The 16728-nt window shown below is 44.1% G+C and overlaps 1 protein-coding gene across 3 annotated transcripts; it reads left to right on the top strand.

The window, feature by feature from the left end:
- The first annotated feature begins 3158 nt into the window (after positions 1–3158).
- On the top strand, positions 3159–15518 carry LOC118688277 (annexin A8-like). Of its 3 annotated transcripts, XM_036385740.2 has the most exons (12): positions 3159–3194; positions 6454–6544; positions 6808–6902; positions 8019–8132; positions 8872–8962; positions 9559–9638; positions 10254–10313; positions 10807–10900; positions 12480–12575; positions 12821–12879; positions 13720–13842; positions 15177–15518. In XM_036385740.2, the coding sequence occupies exons 1-12, from the start codon at positions 3174–3176 to the stop codon at positions 15231–15233; spliced, it is 981 nt and encodes a 326-aa protein (XP_036241633.1). In that variant the 5' UTR covers positions 3159–3173; the 3' UTR covers positions 15234–15518. The 3 variants fall into 3 exon arrangements, with proteins under 3 accessions (XP_036241633.1, XP_036241635.1, XP_036241634.1); XM_036385742.2 differs by lacking the exons at positions 6454–6544; positions 6808–6902 and having other exon boundaries at positions 3174–3194; XM_036385741.2 differs by lacking the exons at positions 8872–8962; positions 9559–9638 and having other exon boundaries at positions 3174–3194.
- Positions 15519–16728: the final 1210 nt, after the last annotated feature.

Here is a 16728-nt window from a genome sequence, read left to right as displayed (position 1 = left end):
ATGAAAGGAAATTGCTGAGCATTTGAGGACCTGGTTTCCACAGGCTTTCATATTCCAAAGAAGTCAGTTCTTGGCCTGAAACTTTCCAGGCATAGAGCCAGACTTCACAAACTCCTAGATGGAAAAGGGGGCTGCCTCTGTACCCTAGAAGACTTTAGGCATCCTCAATCTAAATTAGAGCATCCTTTAAGCTGCTGTTATTCAGCCTACAACAAACCTGCTGAGATTAATGGGTAGCAAAAGCTTCTTGAAGTGATATCAGTCGTGCATCCTTCCAAGGCTATTGGTACCTTTGTGTTTAAAATCCTGATTGTGATTTCTATTCCCATTGTGCTGGCTGAGTACATACCAGGGGCAGCTCTGATGTCAGTGATTCAAGCTTGGGAAGACCCGGGGCAGAGTGAAGAAAAGCTAAATATACGGGTCCCTGCTGCATTTTGTCTAGCTGAAAGTTGGCTTGAACTAAATGGCTTAAAAATGCAAACCCACAGCTGATTATGGTGTAAGATGCTGCTCTGATGGAGGTTGCTGCCCACTCTTGCTGGCTGATGGGTGTGTCAGCAGGTGCAGGGACTCTGGAAGCCTGGAGGAGGCCGGTGGGTGAGGCCTGAGAGAGTCACTGTACTGACACACCGTGGGTGTCTGCAGCCATGGTGTGACTGACCCACTGCCCAGGCACTCCTCCTGCAGACAGATCAGAGACAGGCTGCATTTTGTGGGGTACCACAGTGCACTGCATTGCAAGCACACACAATCACTGTCTGAGACAAATTCTAACCACCTTAATACTATGTTGAGCAGAGTTTCTGGACAGTCTGGTTTGTGCATTTGGGGTTCATTTTTCAAAACAGAGTAGTATCTGAAATGCAGGTATGGCCCTTGGGCTGGGGGGCAATGCCAGGGTGAGAAGGCTGAGCTTGGGAGAGTCCATGCATCATTTTCTGCCCCTTTTCTAAAGAGCTGCATGTTCCTGAGGGTAATAACTGAGCTATGTGTGAGGCTGTGCCTTGCATTGCTTGCTGGTGCTGTAACAGCTGTTGTGTCTCTGGTACACAGCAGTAAAGTCCATGAACCACAGATAAGCTCTCTCACAGAGCACAAGTGCTGAGGGGGGGACAAGAACTGCAATGAAGACAAATCTGTTCATATTTATAGCTGCTGAGGGTAACTATATTTGCACAAGCAAAAGGGGCACTGGTCTGCCCTCTGCTCCACTAGCCTGCGAGTGCCAACTGCTCTGGTCTATGTTAATCTGTGCAGCCTTGCTCTGGGTCTTGCAGCACATTTCAGGTTCTCCAGACCTTTCCTAGCCTGTCCATATTGATTAAAACCTGGCCAGTGTTTCTATGCATTAAAATCCCCTGGTTTGTCCCTTCACAGCCTTTTTCGTTTATGATGGCAAGAATGAGCCCTCAGACTTTTTCCCATTTGCTGTCTGGTTTGGTCTCTCCTGCCCTCTGTGCCCTATGGCTGCTTGCTGTAACTCTGTGATTTTCTGCCTAGAAGGGCTTCTTTGTCCTTGGAGTCCTCAAGAAAGCTAATCTCCATGGCAAGCTGACCAATTCTATCCCAACAGAGGGAAATGTGTGTGTAGGGAGCAGATACTGGCATCCAGAAGAAGCAGATGCACCCTGCGTGCAAAGGCACTTTGCCACCCCGGGAGGAGGAGGAGGACTGAAGGACCACTCATGAGCTCTCCTTGCAGTGTGCTGTTGATCATCCTGCCTCTCACATGTGAGTGGGAACAAAGCCAGTGCAGACTCATCAGCATGTTTGTTGTACCAAGGGCGATGCTGTTCCTCCTTCCCAACTTGCCCTCGCCAATGATGGATGTGTTGGAGGCTGGCCCAGCTCATTCTCTTGGGAACAGCCAGGGCAACTTCCCAGGCCATCAGGGGCCTTGCTGAGTTAAGTGAAATAGTGTGTGGGAGGGAAATAAGAGAGGCCCATAGTTTGATGTTTACCCAGCATCCCACATGGGCCTGTAAATGTGGAGGGCACAAAGCTCCTATATAGCAAGTGTTAAGATACAGCTGGTGGGAATGTTTCCAGCAAGGCAGCTTTCCACTGCAAATAAATAAATAAATGCTGGCATGGGGAGATTCTGACAAAAGTCTAGACAGGAAAATATTGCTACAACCATAAGGTATTTCAGATGATTTCATAGAAACATTTCACCAAATATAAGTATGAGAAGCTGTTCAACTCAGTTCTTTTTCTTTTGAAAAAAGAGAAGTTTTGCACTCAGCTCCTAAACCTTAACATGTCACAGCAGCTACTGCAAGCCCTATGACACTTAGCTGGGGTAGTCATTACTCAAACCTGTTAGCCTTAGATGTGTTGGTCCCACATTACCCTAGAGAATGTTTGTGACTCATGCTGTGGAAGTCTAGGTGTGGGATTTGGGACCTCCTAAGTCTCTGTACAATCTGATGCTTTAAGGAGCTCCACTGTAAGGTGTAGGACATGGATGATGTGGAGTTTGGCTGGGTATGTGGTTTGTTTGGTTTGGAAATTTTTAGGCTGTTTGGCTTTGAGTTTTTTTAAATAAGTTTTTGAAGGGAGGTAGAGGAAGGTATGTTATGTTTCTAGAGTCCTGTTTGGCAGTGTTCCAGATCAGCAGAGGTAGAAAGAGTCTGTAATAGTGAATGGCTTGTTCAGTTATAGCTGAATTCATCTAGTCTCTTTTATGCTGAGAAATTACCTGGTTGTAATTTGTATGTTGTATCTGTGCCAGAGGCCAAAATGTTAGCAGGGAAGGGCGTGTATTGGGAGAAGAAGTGGAAAAATTACAATGAGTCAACAAGGTTGAATTTAGGTCTCCTCACAAGGGAAGCCTCATTTATTAAGCAACTTGAACTCTCCCTGTGAGATCATATGTGAAAAACAGGTTGAGCCATGTGGGAGGGTGTTGCCCTGTGGAATTTGTAGATAAGGATGCTTTATACCTGCGTGTGCCCGAGAGACCAGTTACATTCTGCGGCTTCCAGAGGGAACCAGCCTCCAGAGGAGTACAGTTATTCCATTTTTCTTGTGGTGAGTTTATTGAAAAGAGCTTTTGTTTCTTCCTCTCCTCCCTATGCCTCCCTTCAAATCTCAGATTCCCAAACTCTGAGGTGTGATATGTGTGGTTTTCTTCACCAACAGAGCCAGGTAACGATACTGAGACCACAATGGCATGGTGGAAGGCCTGGGTAAGTAGAGGATTTACTGATACTCTGAGCGTTTTTGGCACTGTAATAAGGTAACTTATAAGTTGTATCAGGCACTGTGTGGGAATGAACAGTTTCCTTTAAAAATCAGCAAGACCTTTTTACTGTTTTCTGGCTGTAAAATAGCATTCAGTACTTCAAAAACATTGATGGAGGGTGTTGATATGACTGCTGGCTGTAGGAGGAGGAGCAGATCCTATCTGTACCCTTAGTTGAGAGAGGTGCAGGGGATGTTTGTGTCTCTGTGTTCATGGAGAGATGCTACCATGCAACAGCAAAGTTACACAGCTGAAGCTGTGGGCTCCTTCCCTGCTCCTTGTCCTGTGGCAGTGAGTTCAGCGTGGTGGCCTGTCCCCATTTTTGGTCCCCTGTTGTGCTGGCAAGCTGTGGTCACAGAGGAAGATATGGTCAAGCCGCAATGTCTGTCTTCGGTGGGTTTTTAATATTGCAACAATAATGTGTCTTGAGCAGCCTGTCTCTTTGCCAGAGCCAGAAATGCTGTGTATGTTCTCTTGTAAATGCTTGTGGCTCTGAGAGGAATGTGGCAGGATGGGGAGAAGCTCATGGGCTGTGCTGAGGCAGCACCTGGGGTCTGCCTCAGACCAGGCAGCAGGTAGCCCTGGTGATGTGCCAGCTCCCCCATCAGCCTCTGTGGGAGGCCAGGTTTACTCCCAGGTCTCAAAATATTTTTTCCCCAGAAAGATTCAAATTGTAATCTTCCTTCTGAGTTTTCTCTGCCTCTCTATTTCCTTCGGAAGTTTGGTATAATAAAATAGATATTTATCTTGAGCTTGGAGTAGCTCTCATTTCATTTTTTTTCCTTTTGGATGATCTATTCTCTTCTACCCCCAAGCTGGAAATAATTTGTAAATTAGAGCTAGAAAAGAAGGAGAAAAGCCCTTAAACTCCAGTGATCCAGTACCAGTTGGTATTGTAGGGGGTGGAGGCGTGAGAAGAAAATGAGAGGTCCAAAGAAGGATTGGGAAAAACTTTGGTTTTCTAAACCCTTCATTAAAAAATACAGTTCAAAAGCAAAAGGAATGAAAAAATGTGAAACTTTCTCAGAAAATATTGACTGAACAAAATGCAAACAGTAACCTAACCCGTCCCCAGATTCCAGCTTTTTAAAAAAAGTCTATCATTTAGGTTTGAAAATATTTTGGTAGTAAAACTTTTATTCCTTCTTCCTTTCATTTATAGGTAAAACTTTTCACAGCATCAGCTGTAAGGGACACTGCTTCTGCTGCTTTCATGCCAATTATTTATATTTACATGAGCACGAACGCCTTGAGAAGTTTCACTTAGGGAGTTGTAGGATTAATTCAGCTGGGAAACAGGACCAAAGTGAACAGGGATTCTCTAAAAAGCTGGTGCAATTGTACTTGGGCTGCAACAGCCAAGTGCACAGAGAATGAGGTGCAGGAGTGAGTCACAAATGTGCTACTCAGCAGGAAGGGCCGTAACTCTTTATCAGAATTCGTACCAAAAAAGATCATTGTTTAATTTGTTTCCACTGCCTCCAAATGAAAGCTCAGCTTTGTACTCCCTCTTTCACTGAGTCACCAGGCATGGGTCCAGAATGTTTGGGGGTTTCTTCACAGGGCCCTTGCATGCAGCTGGAGAGGACTGGCATCCTTTTCAAAGCAGACTCAGATGGATGAGTCTAACCCACTGCCCAGGGAAGCTGTGGTGGTGCTGGCCGTCTTGGCAGAGGGCTAGAAAAGGAGCACTTGAAATGGTCCTCCCAGCTCAAATTCTTCTTGGCCAATGACAAACTGTTGGAGGTGGCAATGCCCCCTGCTCTGTCACTGCTGTTTTCTGCAGTGACAGCTTCTCCTCAGCCTTATACTCGCTGCTCGGTGACCATTGGGACTCAAAGCTGCATCTCTTGTGAAGTTTCCTGTTGACACCATTTGCTTCACAGCTGCTCTTTCTGCTGGGAGCAAGGTGTGGTGGTGCAGGAGTGTCTCTGTGCTGGCTGTAAAGCAAACTTTTCCAAGTCTTGCTGATTGTCGAACATGCTGCCTCTCTCAATACTCCTCATTGTCACTGCTCCATGCAAAGGTGCCAGCTGTACCCACTGGTTCTCTTTCACATGGGAAGTAAGAGCAGAAGGGATTTGCATCATAGCAGGAGGCTGATGGGCAGCACTTGGTGGTCCATGTTATGTAAGTCAGGTGGGACAACCCTAATTCTTCCTTCTCATCCATAATCTCTGATTTTTATCTCACTGTGTAGCCATGCCCATTAAAATATTTATCAGGTCATACTGATACCATTAGTTTAATATTAACCCTGCCTCCAAAGGCAAATTTATGAGAATACAGTAGTATCCAACTTAGATATCCTGCTTCTGGGAAAGAGAAAATTGTGTTTATTATTGTAGTTAAGTGATGATGACTCTTCATGCCTACCCACCCAAATACTCCCCCTGTTGACAGGACCAGCTTGTGATAGATGTGACAATATATTCAAGCCAGTTCTTTGACTACCAGCTTTGTGAAATTTTGCCTGGGTTCTGGTTGATGGCCCTACTACCTTGTGGTGACTAAAATAAGCCTCAGTGTGTCTTTTATGCCCTGGGCCTGTACTGTCAGCACCTCAGGGGTTTGTTAGGAGGATTCTGGTGTAGATGTATCTGATTCTTGGTACAGGGAAGAACACCAAACCAGCACTCCTCCAGATGGATCTCTTCCTTCAAAGTAGTCTTTTGCCCCAAATCCTTCCAGCTCCCTTCTTGAAACTAGCTGTGCAGAAGTGCAGCAGCAGCTGCTGAAGAAAATGGTCTGTGAGAACAGACAATTTCAGGAATTCAAAAAGCTATCTAAAAGCTATCCTGCACCAACCCACTGAGAAATGCAGTATGGTACAACAGCATCCATGCTGTGAAGGACTGTAATTAAGGGGTGAATAGGAAAGTCCAGTCTATTAGAGTCTGTGCTTTTTCTGTTACTCTGTCTGACCTCACAATGCTTGCAGCACTGTCAGCCATGCTTTGCACTTCATGTTCCTGCCAGCAAAGGCTGGTACAGGCAGGTGGGAACAGGCAACTTGTGTTCTCTTTGGAGAGAAACTTGTGTTCTCTTTTTGCTCTGCTGAAAAACTTCTGGCCACTCTCTCCTATTTTCTGTGACTTCACCCTGTGGAGGCAATAAATATCATTAATGTACTTTCCAAATGCTTTTTCTCCAGCTGATGAAAAGCAGTGGTGGAAAGTCGTGTACTTTTCTTCTTCTTTCAGAGTGAAGCAGAGGGCAGGTCTGTGGCAGGTACTTTAAATTTTAATGCTGCACCTGATGCTCAGACTCTGTACAACGCCATGAAAGGGCTGGGTGAGTTGACTCCAACCACATATGTAAATTCTATGTTCTTATAATTGCTAAGTTGAAATCAATTCCTTAGAAAATTTGCATCCAGAGATATCACCTCTTTTTTACTGTGAAAATCTAATATTAAAGTTTCCTCGGTATGTACTTAAACTTCTACACAGAGGCAGTGAACCAGACAAGGGTGTCTAAATATTCAGATTGGGATTTTGGACCAGTCTCAGCTTATTCTGTGCACTGTATTTATGATTTATTGTTGCTTTCCACAGGGACTGATGAACAAGCTATAATTGATGTCCTAACCAAGAGGAGCAATCTGCAGCGTCAAGAGATTGCCAAATCCTTCAAAGCACAGTTTGGAAAGGTTCTTCCAAAACAATGCCATTTCAATCACTGGTTTACTGCATGCAGGATGTAGTAAATGGGCGTACACTTCTTTCTGAAAGCATGATGCAAACTATATGCAGGTCTTCTGCAAATAAGTAGACTAATACCTATTTATAAGGCCTATGATGAATGTATAAAATTAATGTTTGACCAGGAAAAAATGTTGTTCTCCTAAAGATTCAATTTTTTAAAAATGCATTTTGACCAGAAATACTTTTTTAAAATCAGTCTTAATTTGAAGTGAAGCTTCTTATTGATTTGAAGCTGTAACAAAAATTGATACCCATCTAAGTGACATGTTGAGTAAAATACTGGTTTGTTTCAGGCCTTTTTAAATGTCAAAAAAAGTTCAATTTCAAGACTTATTTAATTACGCTTGTTTGGAAATTCTGTGGTTATTGACAACTGTGTTTTCCTTTGTCTCTCTTTGTTTCTTTGACAAAATCTTACTTTTATTGGGAAAATGTTACTTTTATTGGGAAAATCTTTTCACCAGCAGACTGTATACCTTCAGCCCTACTGTGAGCCTTCCTGGAAAGGGGACTGCCATACAAAGCCTAAGAAAGGGAAGCAAATATGGGGGTGGTGGGTATGGAACAATGAATAAATAGAGCCCTTGCATCCCACTAAAACAGATAGAGTCATGCAACAGAGGGAGGAAAACCTGCATAATAGTCAGAGGGAAGTTTGAAGTGTATCTGAAGTTCAAGCAGACTGCAGTCCTGATTCTGCAGATGTCCTGGGTGCAAGTTTAGATGCAGTTTTGGGAATCTCTCTGAAGCTACACCCTTGCTCAGTGCAAGGCCTTCAGCTACCTGGCTCTGCTCAGTGAGTTAAGCAGGGTGGAGCAAGATTTGCTGCAGGATAAATTATTGAGAAAGCGCAAATATCAAGAAAACAGGGAATGTATAAACATCTAGACAAACCCCATTTTGGAGTTAGGTGCCTTTTTCAGTCTCAGGACCTTTTTTAATGAATCAGCAATGCTGTCATTCACCTTCATTACTTGGGCCATGGCGATAGAAGCAGCATGTGCAGCAGAATGATCCTGTGGGTCTGTTTATGTAACCATGTGATGATGCACATTTGACAGGATCTGATTGAAAGCCTGAAGTCTGAACTGAGTGGCAACTTTGAGAGGCTCATTGTAGCTCTCATGTACCCCCCATTCAAGTATGATGCCAAGGAGCTGTATGATGCCATGAAGGTAAGAAAATTGCATGCTGATATTTAAGTAGTAGCACAAATACAGTGCTAATTTCCTGCACTTGTGCAAGTGTTAATAACTGGACTGTTACATGGTTAAGTTTGTTATTAGCAGTAGCCTTTGAGAAATACTTAATTGTACTATTAATATTCTGGGGGAAAATGCTGCTTAAATATTTATAGATGTAAGAAAGTTTCTGTACATACATGACTCATAGAGCCTAGGAAGGCAACAACAAGACTGAATTCACACCCAAACCTGCTGCCCTGATGCCCCAGCTGAGCCATGAAACCTTTAAGGAATCAAGGAGTGGTGGTGCAAGGGCTAGGCTGGGGTCGGATGGGACCCTACCTATTGATAATGTATCTTTACAAGTTTCAGATGCAGAGTGACCTGTTAAAATGGTATAAAGATGGACTGACTACCAAACATTGGTCCCCCTGCATTCCTTTAATGCTGTCTATTGTCAAAGATCTGACTCCAGAAAAGCACTGAGAAAATGTAGGGTTATATAAAAGCATCCTTTACAAATTAGGCACCTTGGTAAAAGAAACAGTGTTCAACCCAAATGTGTTTTGTGCCTCCAGCTTTCATCACGATGCTTTCTTACAGCTCAGCACACATCCTGACTTTGCTGCCATCCAACTCTTCCCTTCACCATACTTCTCTAGCAGTAAATCATTTCCGTGACTAAATACCTGTCTCCACCTTTATTTCTCCACTGTGTTTTCTATTATAGGGTGTGGGAACAAGGGAAAGTGTTATCATAGAGATCCTGGCATCTCGGACAAAAGCGCAGATCAAGGAGATTATCAAGGCGTACAAAGAAGGTAAGTGCCTGGGGCTCAGATTTCTGTGGTCAGAGCTCAACAGGCAGGCGTTATCAGCTAGCACTGTCAGCAAGAAAATGGCTTTTCTAAAAGCATTTAACTCTTAAAGCAATAAACTCTGCTTTCAGCTGGCAAACAGAACATGGCTATGCTGGGAGAATTTGAAAATCCCTTTCTAGGTCTTCATCCAGCTGCAGCCAAGGGTCAGCAAATTATGAATTTGGTTCAGTTTGGGTACAGAGTACTGTGGGAACATAGACAAAACTATAGCTGTGCACTTGGCTTTTCTCCCCATTGAATAGCTGGGAATTTATCAATTTGTAAATATTTTATTTTGTTCATCCTTTCAGCTATACCTTTAAAATTAGCTCTGGGTTTATTTCTTGGACATCAGAGGAGCTAGTGTCTCAGCCCGATGCAAATGCTGACCTGGGCATCACAGAGGGTGTGAGCTGCTCTCAGCCCTGTTTTTTCCTTGATGACCCTCTTGCTCAGTGTCAGGCTATTGTGTGGGCTTGGGTTACTGGTAATATCTTGACTGTATCGCCTAAATAAATAACAAATCCTTCTCTTGTCCTTCTCTTTCCCTTGGGTAGCATACGGTTCTGATCTGGAGCAAGACATAAAATCAGAAACGAGCGGCTACTTAGAGCAGATTCTGGTTTGCCTTCTTCAGGTAATGCTTGAGAAGAGAAATGAGGGTATAAAGGTCTTCACATTTCTCTCTTCTTTTCTGGAGTAGACATGCAATGGGAGAACCAGTACAGTCATGATCACCAGATAAACTGCAGAGACAGCCATGTCACTTGGACTGGATCAGTTTCAGCTGTGATGTGACTGAAGCGGGGAACTCTCTCTCCCTCAGCAGCAGTAAGAGAGCTGGGAACTTACAGCCAGCTCTCCTGCAGAGACACCTCACTTTCACATGTGTCTAAAGCCACTGTACTCTGCAAAGGTCTTAAAAAACAGTGCCACTCCACTAGGATTCACCACTTTTCCAGGGCCTGTGCCCTCAGTGCCTGAGTGCATTTACCCTACCACATTTTTGGAATTTTCCTGCCTGGTAGCAGAATAACTGAGCAATTTTTTACTCTGCTTCATATGATTGACTTCAGCGCCTTTCAGTGAAGGAGCGGGAACTCATGCTGTCTGAAATATTAGTGCTTGAGTACTCTGCAGAAATAGATAACTGAGAGGATAATTGGTCTTTGATCAGAATGAGTGCTCTGATCCTTATTTATGGAAGAATCTTTATGAGACATAATTGTTACCCTTCTTTTTCTGCTCATAGGGTGAGAGGGACAATGCCACCCTCTATGTGGACACAGCCCTGGCTCTTCAGGATGCAGAGGTACTCTCAAATACCTGAGATCACTGATATGCCTGCATTCCAACCTTCTTGAACTTCAGAGTGTTTCAGTGTCAGCAGAGGGTTGGAGTCACAATAATTTGGGGTGGGGTTATCTTTAAGTAACTTGGGGTTTTTTTCAATTTTGCCTGCATTGCTGAGCTCTGCCATTCCAGAGAGGGGTGATGAGGCCTGGGCTTTGGCTCATCTGCTTTTGATATGGCTATGGTGGAATGGAAGAGGAGAGAAAAGGGAGGAAACCTCAAGTGTATTGTTGGCTGTTCCAGCTGCTGCAGAAGGGGTAGAAAGGATGGAGACAGTGGATGTTCCATTTGTCAGGAAGACAGAAAGGTTTTCATAACCAGCCCTTCTAGACTCTGGTTGACACGGTGGTTTGGGTTACTCCCTTTACCCCAGCCATGCCTTCAGCCAAACTCTGTTCCTTTAGCAGCTGCACACACAGAACAGCTCACTAATAACTGTGTGCTAATTCCAGGCTCTCTATGCTGCTGGAGAGAAGATACGGGGCACTGATGAGATCCAGTTCATCACCATCTTGTGCAAAAGGAGTGCCACACACCTCATGAAAGGTATGGAGCAGAGCCCACATTACCAGCACTACACCCCCAAGCCTCCAAAATCACAAATCACCCTAGGCAAGAAGAGGAGGTGGGGCTATAGATGAGAGACATGGGTGGGCAGAAATGAGTACCTGAGCCTGTTTTCTAATTCCTGGTCACGCAGTGACCAAAAGCTGCAAGCAGATTTTGTGAAAGATTATGAAGATGTAATTCAGCTGAAAATCAGTTGGCTCTTGCAGGAGCCCTTATACAGTGGTGATAACTGGATAGTTGTTTTTATAAATTCAAGAAGTGAGTGACTGAGTACTGTCCTAATTAAGTAGGAGTGTGTGGTGAACAGACATGTCCCCTTGGATGTGGGTTCATCTGGGGGTAAAAAAAAAATCACTAAAAAGGTAGCTGGTTATTCGGTGCTGGAGAGTCACAGGGTGCAGCCTGCATTTCTGCCCCAGGTCCTTTTGAGGGCATCAGAGGCTGCTGGGAGGGAAGACACAAGCCCTGCTCCAGCTGAGACCTCAGCTTCCCACTGTCCATGCAGCAGAGACCAAACAGTGTCTTCTCTGTGCTTTTGAGGCATAACAGATTTTGTTATGTTGGCTGAATCTAAGCATATGAAGTACTTTGTGAATCAGGTGGACCCAAAACTGATAAATTTAGCCAAAGATAAACTAGATATGCCTGAACTTTTTCTAAGCTGAGGTCCTCTGCTGCTGTTTCTATGCCCTGGAAGCCAGCTCCCCCTTGTGTTTCAAATTCAATCTCTCAAGGTCCCTTAAAAAATAAACAAGACAAAAAAAAAAATAGGTGGTCTCTTTAGTATTTGTCTGTATCTGTCTTTAAGAATTGAATTTCATCTTGTTGTGATGATGCAATCAGTCTTTTGAACCTACTGTGGCACTAAGCAATTTCTTCTGTACCTATTTGTCTTTTAGGTCTGAATGTAATTATTGCAGCTTTTTAAATTTGTTTTTAATGGAAAGAGTAGTTTGAGTTGAGAAGTTTGTATCTATCTGTCTATTCTATATTCCATTTCCCTAAAGTGTCTTGAATGTTGATGATCTTGGGTGCTGAGCAAAGTTTCTTAAGATGTCTATGGCATTACATAGCAGTTTTCCTTCTTCGTTAGTCCTAGAAAGCTAGGAGCAGAAACAGATATCAGTGTTTCTGAGCCTTGGAGTATCCAAAGTGTATAAGGCAAGCAATGACCCTGTTGCTGAGCGTTTGCTACTGTAGGAACTCCAATATCTTGGAATCTGCACCTGTATTTTGCTCATCTTTTCTCAGTTTTAATTTTAAATTGTGGTTGAAATAGCAAGTTTCCCCAAATGGTGTTGTCATAATTTTAAAATCCATTAGCTGTGAACTGCACAGGGAATTAGGAACCATGAATGCTTTGGCTTTTGGTAAATGTTAACATCCATCTTTGTGGCTGATTTTTGATGTTGACTGAAGCTGGTGCAAATGTGGCCATTGCTTTTGCAGGATCTGTGTGTTCATATTGCCACACAAGTAATGCCTGTAAATATTGGGCACAAAAGGCCTTGAGGGTTACTTGGTAAAAAATATAAGTTCTTTTTGTTTCAAACAGTGTTTGAAGAATACCAGAAACTGGCTGGTAAGAGCATAGAGGACTCTATCAAGAGTGAAACTCGTGGTTCACTTGAGGATGCCATGCTGGCTATTGGTAAGTAATGAGCTTTTCCTTTGCTTTGTCAGAGTCTGCTGCCTTTTCTTCTGCAGTAGTTGACTTATATTAGATGGATGTGCTTTATAAAGGTATCTGGTATGAAGTAAGGGGTACCTCCTGGATAAGATAAACTCAGATTCCAGGAGCACACTGAATTAATGGGAAGCATGAAGGATCTCAGTCACCTCCTGCCCTGGGCTGGAATTACCATTGATTCTTACTGAGCTTTTTTGTATGCCTAGTGAAATGCACCAGGAACATCCGTTGCTACTTTGCAGAGAGGCTGTACAATGCTTTAAAGGTAAGACTCTTCATTACAACACACTGGTTTTCATACAGAGTTACTTGTGACCTGGCTTCCACCAATTCAAACCAGAAGAGCCAAGGTTTTGGTGAAATTCAGCAGGTTTGGTACAATTGTTGCAAGCAATAGCAGAATCCTTTCAAACACCTTGAGTAGAACAGTACCCTTTAAATTCAAGATAACAAGGGAGTCTGGCTTTTCTGGCTTAAGAGTCTGCAGGGAGTCCAGCCCCACTTTCTGGAACACAGGCAAAACAGGCTTTTCTGGGAGGTTGTTTATGGGGAAGACTTGCCTTCCATTTAAATAGACTGGAACACAGTATATTTTTTTAGGAAGCAATTCTCTCAATGGCAGTATAAAATGAGACTTTAAAATGGGGACACATAGTGTTTGCAGATTGTGCCCTGTAATACTTAACTGGTATGTGCAAGATGTCAGCTCTCCAAACCTTCTGGAAAGCTGAGATAACAGTTTTGTTAGCAGTGTGATCTTAATTTTCCTGTGAGTGATTAAACAATATTGGCTGAAGCCAAGCGCTGCCTGGGTGATTCTGCAGAGGGGCAGTCTGTATTCAGTGCCAGCTCCCACCTCTCTAGCATGTTTGCTTTTGCATTTGACATGTGCAAAACTTGTGCACAAGGCATGGTGGGCTTGTGGTGTTGGCAGTGGCCCCTGGGAGGGGTGTGAGGGTGGGCCCTCTAGAAAGAGATGCAGATGTTCCACAGGAGAGGTGCCAAGTGGTGTTTGAAAGCTGACTCCTCGTGCCCTGGACTAGTTTGCCCAACTTATCCCTTGAACAGCCAGTAGCATCACAGACTGCTGTATCTGTTGTTCCAGGGGGCTGGCACCGATGATGGGACTCTGATAAGGGTGCTGGTTTCTCGAAGTGAAGTTGACCTAAATCTTATCAAACCTGAATTCAAGCGCATTGCAGGAAAGTCTCTCTCCAGTATGATTTTGGTAAGCAGAATCTTGATACGATGTTCTCAGCTGTTGCATGTATTCCTAATCTCTCCAGCACTGTGGGATGCTTCCATGGTTGTCAGCAGTAGCAATTTCAAATCTGCTGTGGTCATGGCTCTCCTTCACTAGGCCTGTTAACAGCCATGTCCTTGAGAGACCCCTGTGTCTGAAAGGTGAGTCAGACCACATGCTCTCTGTAAGGACTTGGACAAAGCAAACCCAAGGAGACACTGCACTAGGATTTTCATGGACCAGTCTCTGTTTCCATGCACTGCATGACTGTTCTAGATGAATCTAAATTAAATGAATCATTTCTGTTATACCTATCCCACACTGATGGGCCATTTTCTCCTCTCTCTCTCTGCCATTGTTAATTACCTCAAGCCAGTGCCATCCATATGTGTCAAAATTATGCTGGGGTATTTTGTTCCTTTTCCTTTTCTGTTGTTTGAGGGATTTTTTGCTGCCTTATCCCAGGTGAAAGCCTGGTCTACACTGTGATGAGATAGGTTCAGAAACTGAACCTTGTCAAGGCTTATTGTAGCATTTGAGTTTCAGCTCTGAGTGAATGTGCCTCCCCTGTTAGTGCTGAAGTGCTGTTTTTTTACCATTTGTCCCCAGGACTTTGGGACATTCCTCTGCCCCTGTGCAAATGGCACAAAAGCCCTGTCCTTAGCAGTCCCTATGGGAAGTCTGGGTCTGTAATGAAGGGCCCTTCTTATAATTGACACTGTCAGTGTCTGTCATGTTGATTAATGATCAGCCTTCAAGGGTCTGTACAGAACATTCATTGCTTCTGAGAAGTGGAACTAGCTTTACACCTGTCACCACAAAACATTCAAAGGGAGGAAATTTTCTTTACCTAGTGAATATTTTGTGTAGTGCTTCTAGACCAAAATGACCACATTTTTGGCTTTTTTAAAAATGCCATGTGTCAGGGCTAACTATATAACTGCCTTTTCCCTTCCTGTAGGGAAGAGGTGCTACATAAATACCCAGGGACAAAAAATCTGAACACAACAGGTTTTCTTGCTGTCATATGTGCTGACTTTGTGCTGCTCTGTGGGACAGAACCTTGATCAATTGCTCACCTGCATTCCAAAGGAAAAAATTGGACTCGATGAATGTTATTTCAGGTGCTAGCTACAAGCCCCATTTCTCCATTCGCTTTTGATGGTGTGTCAGCTGGCAGCAACTCTGCTGAGCTCTGACTTGCTCTTTCCAAAGTCCTTTTCCTGTGTGGGCATATTCCACAGACTGACACCGTCAGCACTTGGAGCGTGCAGAGGAACTTCTCTACTCACCTATATTTTAATGTTTTCTCCTGTCAGGAGGATACCAGCGGCGATTACAAGACAGCCTTGATGAATCTCTGTGGCAGTGACTGACAGACTCTAGGAGGAAGATGTTGAAAAGGATACAGAGGGAAGATTAACAGTGAACAAGGGTCTGAAAATGTACTTGTAGAAAATCTTTCCATTGATCCAAGTGGGGGTGAAAAGAAGATCAAATTAATGGCTGAGATATCCAAAGCTCTCTGAGGGATGTGGATGCCCATTACACACTGAATGTTATCCACTTCCCAAGCAGCTTTTCAAACACAAGGGGGAATGTTAATTTCTTGTTTCCATTTTCTTCTTTGAAGTTTTCCTTGTATTTTAACCCATGGTGAAGGATGGCACTTTGACATGGAATTAAAGGTTCTTTTAAATCCTCTATAGCTGTTTCACAAGTCTGAACAACCCTACAAAGCTTGGGCTGAAGCCATGCTGATTTCACCAGGACCAGCTGGTAGAGCAGGGCTGTTGGATGCTTGAAGGATGGTTCTGGAAGGAGTCCCAGATATTAATGAGGATTTAGGACATGGGTCAGAACAGAGAATTTAGTGCCAGAGGCAGTAGTTTAGCAGCCTTATCTAGATAACTTCACAGGGAGCTCCCCAAGGAGCGGTGAATGGCAGAGCCAAGTCGGCTGCTGCAAGCATGTGAAAGTTGAAGGCTGTGTGCCTAATTTCCTTCTTGCTTGTCTGTTGGGGAAGGGCAGCAAGTTCAAGTCCCCATGTCAATGTCAGACCGTGGAGGAATCAAAACTGGCATGGATGATTTAGTTTTGGTGAATACAGGATACCCTGCCCATGGGAGCAGACCTGTTTCTGCTTCTAGTGTCACAGCAACTTCTCAGCAGTCACTGGACTCCCTCCAAAATTGCCTCCAACCCCCATGACTGCACCACCAGGGGTCTGAGTGAAGCCCCAGATGTGGACAGTGATACAGAGAGAACAGTCTGAGAAGTTTGGGTCTGCTTGACCACTGGTTCTCCACACCTAAAGCAATCCTTTAAATGTGTAGTTACAAAAAGGCTTTCAGTAAATGTGTTCAGTAAAGGAGCTTTTCTGATCCAGTGGGGGAACTTTTTGGCTGAGGGGTGCTCCCTCCCTCGCACTGCTGAGATTAGCAGGAGTCAGTGACATGAGAGTGGCAAGTTCAAAAGCTCTTGGTGAGTTCAGGACACAGACAAGGGTCCTGGGGTCAGGGTATCAACACACCTCAAGTGAACACGGAGAAGAGGAGGTTTCAGTCCTCGCCCCTCTAAGTGCTTGTTTTTTCAGTGGTATCCCAGTTTCTTGCCTGGTCTCTGGCTGAGCACCAAGGTGGGGGATTCTTCTCCCACTTTTTGAGGCACATGGGCCAGCTGTGGGCACCAAGGGATGGGGACTCGCATGTCCTTTGTGCTGCTCCCACTTGGTTTTTCACAGTCACTTATTCCAATTGACACTGATGATCAGGCTTCCCCGTTTCGTTTTGACTTTTTTTGAGTCTGTTCAGTCCTGTGAGTGCGGTGCGGGGGCTGCGGCCGCGACGAAAGCCACGCTTACACCGCCCT

The sequence above is a fragment of the Molothrus ater genome, chromosome 8 (assembly GCF_012460135.2).
Source record: "Molothrus ater isolate BHLD 08-10-18 breed brown headed cowbird chromosome 8, BPBGC_Mater_1.1, whole genome shotgun sequence".
In the NCBI taxonomy this organism is placed as follows: Eukaryota; Metazoa; Chordata; class Aves; order Passeriformes; family Icteridae; genus Molothrus; species Molothrus ater.
Note: the sequence above shows the minus strand (reverse complement) of the source record. Positions and strands in the feature narration are given on the sequence as shown.